Source organism: Tachyglossus aculeatus, chromosome 7, assembly GCF_015852505.1.
Source record: "Tachyglossus aculeatus isolate mTacAcu1 chromosome 7, mTacAcu1.pri, whole genome shotgun sequence".
Taxonomy (NCBI): Eukaryota; Metazoa; Chordata; class Mammalia; order Monotremata; family Tachyglossidae; genus Tachyglossus; species Tachyglossus aculeatus.
In genome coordinates this window covers 50,352,273-50,364,387 of record NC_052072.1, presented here as the reverse complement: position 1 = coordinate 50,364,387, position 12,115 = coordinate 50,352,273, and the positions used below count along the sequence as shown (strand labels likewise).

General features: G+C 44.0%; 1 protein-coding gene across 4 annotated transcripts in view; it reads left to right on the top strand.

The window, feature by feature from the left end:
* Positions 1–677: 677 nt before the first annotated feature.
* PRMT2 (protein arginine methyltransferase 2) overlaps positions 678–12,115 on the top strand; it is a 33,817-nt gene continuing 22,379 nt past the window's right edge. Inside the window, exons 1-3 of one of the 4 annotated variants that reach the window (XM_038749278.1) lie at positions 678–861; positions 5,022–5,117; positions 10,659–10,751. In XM_038749278.1, the coding sequence (XP_038605206.1) occupies positions 5,028–5,117; positions 10,659–10,751 (183 nt within the window). In that variant the 5' untranslated portion in view covers positions 678–861; positions 5,022–5,027. Of the gene's footprint in view, positions 862–4,361; positions 4,426–5,021; positions 5,118–10,658; positions 10,752–12,115 lie in introns of those variants that run through there. The other 3 variants (XM_038749276.1, XM_038749275.1, XM_038749277.1) reach the window with 3 other exon arrangements.

Genomic DNA, 12,115 nt, shown 5'->3' with positions numbered 1-12,115 from the left:
CCATTATTATTATTATTATTAAAGTACAATGGAATGAATGAATGAATCCCCCATTTTACAGATGAGGTAACTGAGGCCCAGAGAAGTGACTTCCAGGGGCCGTCTCTGGATGTTGCCGACCTGTCCTTCCCAAGCACTTAGTCCAGCGCTCTGCCCACAGTAAGCGCTCAATAAATATGACAATGAATGAATCCCCCATTTTACAGATGAGGTAACTGAGGCCCAGAGAAGTGACTTCTAGGGGCCGTCTCTGGATGTTGCCGACCTGTACCTCCCAAGAGCTTAGTCCAGTGCTCTGCACACAGTAAGCACTCAATAAATACGACTGAATGAATGACCCATTTTACAGATGAGGTAACTGAGGCCCAGAGAAGCGACTTCTAGGGGCCGTCTCTAGATGCTGCCGACCTGTCCTTCCCAAGCGTTTAGTCCAGCGCTCTGCACAGAGTAAGCGCTCAATAAATACGATGGGATGAATGAAAAAATTGGGGACCAGAAGTGAGGGGGCCACCTGAGGAGCCGCCATTGCCCTCCCTCCCTCAGGCTTGGGGCCTGTCGTCTTCTCGGGTTTCCCGCCCGCGCGGGACTGCGCCTGCGCCGTGGGGCGGGGCGCGCGCCCGTCCGCGCGCCGTTGCCTCCCCTCAGGGCGCGTCTGCGGCCTAGCGGAGGCCTGAGGCGCGGCTCGCGTGATCCCCAATGGCGGCCCCTGCTCCCCCCTGACCCCTTACTCCCCGCCACGGGGACGGGCCCCAGCCGCCTTTTTTAACTCTCCATCTTGGCCCTCCCGAACTCAAAAAGCAGCCGCCACCCGGCTGGGGGGCAGAAGTCATCTTGCCCCAAGCTGGAGTCGCGTCTCCATGGGTAAGGACAAGTGACAGGGCAACGATCATGGCGTCTGTTAGGCTCTTCCTGTGTGCCAAGCACTGCCCTAAGCGCGGGGTATGGGGGGGTGTACAAACAGTGTGGGAAGCGAGAGGCATTGTGGCTCGGTGGAAAGAGCCCGGGTTTAATAATAATAATAATAATAATGATGATGAGGGCATTTATTAAGCGCTTACTATGTGCCAAGCACTGTTCTAAGCGCTGGGGGGTGATAAGCAGTGTGGGAAGCGAGAGGCAGCGTGGCTCGGTGGAAAGAGCCCGGGTTTAATAATAATAATAATAATGATGAGGGCATTTATTGAGCGCTTACTATGTGTAAAGCACTGTTCTAAGCGCTGGGGAGGGTAATAATAATAATAATAATGATGGCATTTAAGCTCTTACTATGTGCAAAGCACTGTTGTAAGCGCTGGGGGGATACAAGCAGTGTGGGAAGCGAGGGGCAGCGTGGCTCGGTGGAAAGAGCCCGGGTTTAATAATAATAATAATAATAATAATGATGATGAGGGCATTTATTAAGCGCTTACTATGTGCCAAGCACTGCTGTAAGCGCTGGGGGGATACAAGCAGAGTGGGAAGCGAGAGGCAGCGTGGCTCGGTGGAAAGAGCCCGGGTTTAATAATAATAATAATAATAATGATGATGAGGGCATTTATTAAGCGCTTACTATGTGCAAACCACTGTTCTAAGCGCTGGGGGGGATACAAGCAGTGTGGGAAGCGAGGGGCAGGTTGCTCGGTGGAAAAAGCCCGGGTTTAATAATAATAATAATAATATTGATGATGAGGGCATTTATTAAGCGCTTACTATGTGCAAAGCACTGTTCTAAGCGCTGGGGGGATACAAGCAGTGTGGGAAGCGAGGGGCAGCGTGGCTCGGGGGAAAGAGCCCGGGTTTAATAATAATAATAATATTGATGATGAGGGCATTTATTAAGCGCTTACTATGTGCAAAGCACTGTTCTAAGTGCTGGGGGGATACAAGCAGTGTGGGAAGCGAGGGGCAGTGTGGCTCGGTGGAAAGAGCCCGGGTTTAATAATAATAATATTGATGATGAGGGCATTTATTAAGCGCTTACTATGTGCAAGTCACTGTTAGCGCTGGGGGGGATACAATCTGTGGGAAGTGAGAGGTAGCGTGGCTCGGGGGAAAGAGCCCGGGTTTAATAATAATACTGATAATACTGATATAATAATATAGTATATAATAATACTGATGTATGTTGCCAACTTGTACTTCCCAAGCGCTTAGTACGGTGTTCTGCACACAGTAAGCGCTCAATAAATACGATTGATTGATAATGAGGGCATTTACTAAGCGCTTACTATGTGCCAAGCACTGCTCTAAGCTCTGTGGGGATACAAGCAGAGTGGGAAGCGAGGGGCAGCGTGGCTCGGTGGAAAGAGCCTGGGTTTAATAATAATAAAAATGATGATGAGGGCATTTATTGAGCGCTTACTATGTGCAAAGCACTGTTCTAAGCGCTGGGGAGGTTAATAATAATGGCATTTATTTTAAGCTCTTACTATGTGCCAAGCACTGTTCTAAGCGCTGGGAGGTGATAAGCAGGGTGGGAAGTGAGAGGCAGCGTGGCTCGGTGGATAGAGCCCGGGTTTAATAATAATACTGATGATCAGGGCATTTATTAAGTGCTTACTGTGTGCAAAGCACTGTTCTAAGCGCTTGGGGGGATACAAGCAGTGTGGGAAGCGAGGGGCAGCGTGGCTTGGTGGAAAGAGCCCGGGTTTAATAATAATGATGAGGGCACTTATTAAGCGCTTACTATGTGCAAAGCACTGTTCTAAGCGCTGGGGAGGTTAATAATAATAATAGCATTTATTTTAAGCACTTACTATGTACAAAGCACTGTTCTAAGCACTGGGGAGTTGAATAATAATAATAATGATATTTATTGTAAGCTCTTACTATGTGCAAAGCGCTGTTCTAAGTGCTGGGGAGGTTAATAATAATAATGATGGCATTTATTTTAAGTGCTTACTATGTGCAGATCACTGTTCTAAGCGCTGAGGAGGTTAAAAATAATAATGGCATTTGTTTTAAGTGCTTACTATGTGCAAAGCACTGTTCTAAGCACTGGGGAGGTTACAAGGTAATCAGGTTGTCCCACATGAGGCTCACAGTCTTAATCCCCATTTTACAGATGAGGGAATTGAGGCCCAGAGAAGTGAAGTGATTTGCCCAAAGTCACACGGGGTGATCAGGTTGCTCCACAGGGGAGGCTCACAGTCTTAATCCCCGTTTTACAGATGAGGGAACTGAGGCCCAGAGAAGTGAAGTGACTTGCCCAAAGTCCCACAGCTGACAATTGGCGGAGCTGCAGTCTGAACCCATGACCTCTGACTCCAAAGCCCGGGCTCTTTCCACTGAGCTACGCTGCTTCTCTTTAGGAGGTTGTGGGTTCTAATCCCGCCTCTGCCACTTATCAGCCGGGTGACTTTGGGCAAGTCATTTTTCTGGGCCTCATTTCCCTCATCTGGAAAATGGGAATTAAAACGGTGAGCCCCAAGTGGAACAACCCGATTACTCTGTCTCTACCCCAGCGCTTATAAGAGTTCTTGGCACATGGTAAGTGTTTAACAAATACCATCATTATTATCATTATTATTATTATTGTACAAGGTGATCAGGCCGTCCCACGTGTCCCACAGTCTTCATCCCCATTTGACAGATGAGGGAACTGAGGCCCAGAGAAATTAAGTGACTTGCCCAAAGTCACACAGCAGGCAAGTGGCAGAGCCAGGAATAGAACCCAAATTAGAACAAACCAGACGCTTTCAGTTCCACACGCTGAAAACCGACTTTCGCTACTGCTCCATTAGATATGATGCTAACCCTTCTTTTTAAGAGTTATATGCATCATGGATATTATCATTCCGATGTTCCGTAAAGCAGATTAATGTTGTGCTCCTTTAGGCTAATCATGAGAGAATAATAACAATGATAATGCTGGTATTTAAGTGCTTACTATGTGCCATGCACTGTTCTTAGTGCTAGGGTGGATACAGGGTAATCAGGTTGTCCCACCTGGGGCTCACTGTCTTAATCCCCATTTTACAGACGAGGTAACTGAGGCACAGAGAAGTTAAGTGGCTTGCCCAAGGTCACACAGCAGACAGGTGGCGGAGCTGGGATTGGAACCCTAAGTGACTCCTCCAAAACCCCTTAGAAATAAATCATCCAAACGAGGATGGAATCGAAATGTTGCAACCCCGAGCTTTATTTAATCCTCCAGTCTTTGCCGCCTCGAGTTTTTATTTTTTCAGATGAGGTGTCTGACTCTTAATTAGAAGGCTGATTTTCAGAAGAGAGTGTGGCATCGATTTGGATCCTGCATTGACCCGTGTCCCCTTGGTCATTTGTCGGTTTTGTTGTGGACGTTGGTTAAGCGTGGCGGAAATAAGATCCATCGGTTGCGTTTTGGCAGAGAAATTAAGCAATGACTTTGGCACTGTACAAATCGGTGGTGGATTTTTCCAAAAGATGTCCAGTTGAAAGAATGACTCCCCGAGTGGTCCATAGGGAGTAAGTTCCTTATGTATTTACGAACATTAGTTCATATACTTTATATTAGTTCATTAGAACATTACGAACATTAGTTCATAAGAATGTCTCGAAGTCAACACTAACCTCAAGAACATCAACAGCGAAGTCCCAAAGTCCTCACCTAACTTTTGGAAGTTTTTCTTTAGATTGTTTACCCAAAACTGAGAGGCAATCTGTAGTCATTGTTGAGTAGTGGATAGCTCAAATCACATGTCCTTTAATATAGATTTTGAAAAGCTTAAGAGTGAATAAGGCCAAAAGTCGATATACCTGTATTTTTTCTTTTTGTTTATTGCCTTTAATAGTGGACCAACCAACTGGGATTGCGGATTCTGTTCATTTAATGGTCGGCTAATTATGAGACAAAAATAGGCATTAGTGGTAATGACTTGAAAACTGCGTATTTCTATCATTCGAGAATTGTGAATGCAATATTATGTTAAATAGCTCTTATTTCTTATAACATTTTTTGTTTGGTTGAAGACCAAATAAAACTGCCTTTACTAACCACTACTATTACTATGAGGCCCGTCAATATAATTCGATTTCAAAACTTTTTCTTTTCTTCTAAAAAGTAGAAAATGAAGCCCAATAGTGCAGAGCACACAAAATGTGAAGGCGAACCTGAAGTAACTATGTCAACCTCAAATTACTGCGCAAGTGAATTGCAGGTAATTTAATATTTGCATGTGAACATATGTCTTTAAAATGACCTGACTACAACGTTTTGCATTGAATCCTAGAGGGAGCGTGTAAAATTTCATAGAGCAGGGTACTTTGTGCATTTGGATGCTGAAGTGTTTTAACGGCAGAATCAGGTATCATCTAACACTTCCCCAACACCTTCAACTGCGAACTGCTCATGCCAGTTATATTTAATACTGAATTTACCTTCATATTTAATGTAGAAACTTTTATTTGCTAGAAGGACCTACACATATTTTTCTATTTCGGTCAGTAGGTAAACTTTATTTATATCTACTTTTAAGATGTGAGAAGGTTATTTATCTCTACATTTATTGGTGGTTCTGTTGAGACTGTTCGGAGAATGTTAACCATGATCATTGTTTCCATGCTAGATACGTTGTTGACTCTTTAGCCAATTTATCAGTCAGAAATGGCCACATTTTATATTTTCCTTGGCTGATTCATCTCCTTACCATGCACCTTCAGGTTCCCTCTTTTTTCTTCTTTCTGCGTTTTCTTCCTCTTGCCCTATTCCTCTTTCATTTGCACATTCATGTACACACAAACACACATGCAGAGTCAGAAATCAATTAATAGTATGTATTGAGCAGAGCCCTGTACTAAACACTTGGGAGAGTACAATAATAGTTGTAGGCATGATTCTTATCCTCAAGGACCTTACAGTAAAACAGAGGAGGCAGACATTAAAATACATTATTGACAGGGGGCAGTGATATTGTATAATAATAATAATGATGGTATTTACTAAGTGCTTACTATGTGCCAAGCACTGTTCTAAGCACTGAAAAGGGGACCTGAGTGCAGTGGGGTATGAAGGTATGAGTACCCAACTGTGTAGGTGATGCAGAAGTGCCGAAGTGGCAGGATAAGGGATTAGGGTGAAATAATCACATCTTGGAGGAGATGTGATTTCAGAATCATGCAGTCAGTCAATAAGTGGTATTATTTGACTACTGTGTATAGAGAGCTGTTCTAAGGTTTTGAGAGAGTACAATAAAATTAGTAGACATGATCCCTGCCTTTAAGGAGTTTATTAGAAGCAGCGTGGCTCAGTAGAAAGAGGTCATGGGTTCAGATCCCGGCTCCGCCAATTGTCAGCTGTGGAACTTTGGGCAAGTCATTTAACTTCTCTGTGCCTCAGTTACCTCATCTGTAAAATGGAGGTTTAAACTGTGATTTCCCCCCAGTGGGACAACCTGATCACCTTGTAACTTCCCCAGCGCTTAGAACAGTGTTTTGCACATAGTAAGCACTTAATAAATGCCATTGTTATTATTATTTACAGTCTAGTGGGCAAGACAGACATTTAAACCACAGATAGCAGAAGCAGCACTCAAGTTTTATTAAGGGTTGCTTGAATATCAAAGTGTGCATAGGTGCTGCAGAAGGGAAAGTGCGAGGACATGAGAGGTTACTCAGGGAAGGCTTCTTGGAGGAGGCCTGATTTTAATAGTGTTTTGAAGTTGGGGAGAGTTGTGGTCTATCAGATATGAAGGGGAGGGAGTTTTAAGCAAGAGGGAGGACGTGGGCTAGGGGTTTGTTGGTGAGAAAGTTGAGATCGAGGTACAGTAAGTGAGTTAGTGCTAGAGGAGTGAAATGAGTGAGCTGGGTGGTAATGGAAGATAAATGTGATTATGTGGGAGAGAGCTATGAAGATGGGAATAGCAGAAGTCTGTGGATATGAAGTCGGGAGAGAGCTCCAGGCAGGAGGGCAGCATGAATGCAAGGTTGGTGGTGAGAGAGATAAGAATGAGGTGTAGTAAGTAGGTTGGCTTGAGAGGAGCCAAGTGAGTGATCTGCGATATAGTAGGAGAGACATGAGGATAAGTAGGGGGGGACGAATGCAATCGTGCCTTGATAAGCCAGTTGGTCAGGAGTTTCTACTTGATGCAGAGAGGAATAGATAATCATTGAGGGTTTTGAGGAACGGGAAGATGTGCATACAACAGTGTTTTAGAAAAATAATCCAGACAGCGGAATGAAATATGGACTGGGGCCCGGTGGTCTTTGAGGAGGCTGCTGCAGTAAAGCCGAGACATGACAAGTGGTTGGACCAGTGGAGTGGTGACATTTTTATCTACCAGCCGAGTTCCAGGTCTTTCTCTATATATTTAGTATTTATTCCATCTGTGTGTCCTTCTGTTGCCACTGAGGAAGTGTCCGAACTGTGCTTCAGACAACATGGTATCACAGCTGGAAATGGGGAGACAGTAGCATCAGCCAGAGTGATATGGCACCCTGCCGCCAAGAAGGCAGTATGGCTTAGTGGATAAAAGATGGGCCTGAGAGTCAGAAGGACCTGGGTTCTAATCCCGGCTCCGCCATTTGTCTGCTCTGTGACCTTGGGCAAGTCACTTTACTTCTTTGTTCCTCAGTTACCTCATCTGTAAAGTGGGGATTAAGACCGTCAGCCTGTTGTTGGGTAGGGACCATCTCTATATGTTGCCAACTTGTACTTCCCAAGCGCTTAGTACAGTGCTCTGCACACAGCGCTCAGTAAATATGATTGAATGAATGTGGGACATGGACTGTGTTCAGCCTCATTAGCTTTTATCTTCCCCAGCCGCTTAGTACAATGCCTGGTATATAATAAGCGCTTAAAAAATACTATTTAAAAAAAAACAACAAACCAAAAACTGTGGCGCTTAGGTGACAGAGAGGGCTCCCAGTATCAAGGAAGCAGCGTGGCTTAGTGGAAAGAGTGTGGGTTTAGGAGTCATAAGTCATGGGTTATAATCCCAGCTCCACCACTGATCGGCTGTGTGACTTTTGGCAAGTCACTTAACTTCTCTGTGTCTGTTACCTCATCTGTAAAATGGGGATTAAGAATGTGAGCCCTACGAGGGACAACCTGATTACCTTGTATCTACCCCAGCGCTTAGAACAGTGCTTTGCACATAGTAATCGCTTAATAAATGCCATCATTATTATTATTATTTAAGGAAGGTAGTACTGGGAAGTTCTGTTGTAGTGCACATTTTTGGCTAGAAAGCAACACGAGATTCAAGGAACATTTTTCCAGCTAAATGCCTCCTCCAGGGTACTGTGTGATGTATTTTCAGAAGAAATGGTTGCCACATCAGTCATGTAGTGAGTAGTATAATGCTAACTTTCCTTAACGTGGGCTTTTGCAAAAATGCAACCCCCATGTTATAGCATGGCTGAGGACAGAGGTCTTTGAAATAATCAAAATGATCACTATGAGAATGTACCACAATATCAGTCTGACGTGGCAAAGGAGAGGTGAAGAGAAAGCCCCATGGTACCCAGCTTTGCTTCACTCGGGGTTGCTGTTCTACTTGTCTTTGAGGCAGTGAGATGAGTCCCAAGAATTATTCAAAAGATAATTCAAAAGTGTAGAGGGATTGCCTGTGTATTCAACATATAGTTAATATAGCCGTTTTTTAATGGCATTTGTTACGCACTTAATGTGCTGGGTGCTGTGCTAAGCGCTAGGGTAGCTACAAGCTAATCAGGTTGGACACAGTCCCTGTCCCACATGGGGCTCATAGTCTTAATCCCCATTTTATAGATGAGGTAACAGAGGCACAGACACGTTAAGTGACTTGCCCCAGGTCCTTCTGTGTCCGAGGCCCGTGCTGTGTCCACTAGGCCATGCCCACTGCTTCTCTGCCCTTTTCCTCTTGATAGGCCTCCACATGGAACTTTTTCTTTGTCTGAACTGACAATCCTTGGAACCAACGTGCATCAGCTCAGGATAGGCAAGAGAGAGAGTCTTCTTTTCTTTCTGCCTTTCTGTTTTGCCTTTCCTCCTGAACACCCCTTTTACTCTAGTCCTCGCAAATTGGCTGTCTGTGAAGCCTGTTACAGTGTACCCTCCCAAGTCCTTAGAAGAGTACTCTGCCTGCAGTTAAGTGCTCAGTAAATATTGATTTTTTTTTCTTTCCTCTCCCAAACTGAGCAGGTGTTGTGGGACCCCCAGAGAGGGTGTGCTTAGAGAAAGTGGGGTGCAATATCAGTGGGTGAGGCATGTGATATTGTATGTGCGTTGTTTTCCAGCTCTGCCATTTGCCTGCCACTGGGCGAGCCACTTGACTTCTGTGTGCCTCAATTTCCTCTGCTTTTAAAGGGTGATTAAATATTTGTTCTCCCTCCTATTTAAGCAGTAAGCCCCATGAGGGACAGAGATTGTGTCTGACCTAATTACATACTCCAGCACTTAGTACAGTACAGTGCTTGGCTCAGAGTAGGCTCTTAACAAAAAAAAATTATTATGATGATGATGATTACACATTTTAGCCAAGTAGCTAGAGGGTGAGGATGGGGAAACCTCAAAACTGGTCTCCTTACCTTGGGTGCTAAAACAGGGCAGTACGCTACTAGGTACCCCAATAATAGCACCCAGATACTACGCACTGATCTAGTTGATTAGTTTCCCCCTGCAGACAGTAAGCTAGTTGTGGGCAGGGAGCGTGTCTACCAACCCTGTTGCAGTGCACTCCCCTAAGCGCTTAGTACAGTACTCTGCACACAGTAAGCACTCAATAAATAAGATATAAAAAAAACCAGGGATTTTTTTTATGACTTTTTCCTTACCTTGTGGTTGTTGGAATGAAAGGGGAAGTAGAAGAGGAGGAGGAGAAGACCATAGATGCCAGTGCAGGAAGAAATCCCCGCCACTGTCTCAGCAAACTTTCTACTTTCATTTTTGTCTCTGTTCAGTGTGTGGCTGGAATTGGAGAGGAGTAAAAGGAAGAAAGAAAGAAAAATGAAAGAGCTGACACTAAAGTAGCAAATTTGTTGGTCAGTGAGATTTAGGGCATTTTTAGGGCTTATAAGTGTGTCTCTTGGTATAATAAAATGCAGTCATTATTTTATATAGCCACCAAGAAAAGATGCTAAGCATCATAGTCTTTATCTAACAAACCTAGAGGGGAAACTGTCTGTATAGGGTGTGGGAGAGGGTCACAGGGCACCTAGTACAGTGCTCTGCACACAGTAAGCACTCAATAAATACGATTGAATGGATGAATGAAAATTGGTCTTTTTATTCTGTGTGTCAAAACCGAGCACGGCAGGGTTCCACAATAATAGTAATCATATAATAAATGAGTAGGGTCTCGGTTACTTTTTATTTGCCCTGTAGTTAGGAGAAGTAAAGAAGCAGGACAGGAAGGTTACTGATGATAGTGCAGGAAGAAAACTCAGTCGCTATCTCAGCAAACTATTGAACTCTCTGCTTCTACTTTTGGCTCTTATTGATAAATGGCTAGAGTGAGAGAGAAGTAAGAGGAAGAGAAGAGTGAAGGAGAAAGTGAAAGAGCTGACACCCAAGTAGAAAATTGGTTGATCCACAAGGCAAAAGGCATTTTTAGGGAACTTAAAGTGTGTCTGAGTAATTGTTCTACGCAAGCATCAAGAAACAATCAAATGATAAACCATCAAAGACGCTAATTTATCTGAGATTCCCAGAGGTGAGAATATCCATAGTCTAGTACCGTCATGTATATGATTCTTCACTTTATAATGTGGATTTTATGCAGAATAAGGAAGAAACCGAAGAAAGCCTCAAAGAGAGTTCAGAATGCGAAGAGTTCGTGGCCATTGCCAACTATTCTGCTATGGATGAAACTCAGGTAATTATGTGAGAATGTGAAATCCTGGGTCACCCCTCTTTCATAAATTGCTCAGCTCTTCCCTCCCACCATGAGGAATGTACATTCCCTAGGCATAGAGAAGAAAAGAGCTCCCACTGCCCTTTCCAACCTTTACCTCTTCACCTGAGTGTATGTGTAGCCTTTGTTTGGCAGCCACAGCAGCAGGGTAGATTCTGTGCCCACAAGCTCTGTAAAATTTACAAGCCCAGTACCCGCTAATAATACCAATACCTGTTGTGCCTCTATGCTTTGCCTATAGAGTACCATTTGCTTCTTATTTTAGAAATACATTAACATATATTTAACATGAGAAGCATCGTGGCCTAGTGATTAGAGCACGGGCCTGAGAGGCAGAAGGACCTGGCTTCTAATCCCATCTTTGCCACTTGTCTGCTGTGTGACGTTCGGTAAGTCACATCACTTCTCTGGGCCTCAGTTACCTCATCTGTAAAAGGGGGATTAAGACTGGGAGCCCTATTGGGACAGTGACTGTGTTCCAGCCCAGTTAACTTGTATCTACCCCAGCACTTAGTACAGTGCCTGGCACATAGTATGCGCATAACAAGTACCTCAAAAAACAAACCAAAAAGCAAATGATTGAAATCTCTGGCAGTTGAAACATTTCTGCATCTACTAATTGAATATGGGACACTTAGAATTTCTGTATTGTATCTGTGTCTGAAAATGCTGACTTCTTTTAACATGAATTTGTAAGCTATGATTTAATAGTTCTGCTAATGTAATGAAACTTAAAAAAGTCATTTTCATGAATGAATTAGTTGTGATTTTGTTTCAGGGAATAAACTGTGAGCCCTATGTGGGATGGGGATTGTTTCCAACCCGATTATCGTATATCTACCCCAGTGCGTAGAACAGTGAAACGTAGTAAGCACTTAACAAATACCATTTTAACAGGTGGGGGTTGGTAGACAGCAGAGAGTGAGAGATTAAAGATTGCCGTGAGGGAAGGGAGAAGAGATGAAGCAACTTTTCGGAAGAGAAAGGGGTCATGGTCAATGGTGCCAGTAAAGGGGATGGATTTTGAAAGTAAGCAGGAGACCCTTTGATGAGAAGTAGGAGGAAAAATGAGGGGGTGAAAGGGAAACTTGGGGAAGTTTATGTTTGGTGGTCTCAGTTTTGCCAACAGAGTAGTGAGCAAGGTCATCAGGGGCTAATGAGGGTGGTGGGGTGGACACTGGGGACTTCAAGAGGGAGTTAAAAGTTTGAAAGAGTTGGTGAGGGTTGTGTACTTGGGATTCAATGAATGAGGAAAAATGAGTTGTTGAAGAGAGAGCTGAGTAATAGTAATACAGTGATGGTGTAATGGCAGAAGGTGGCCCAGT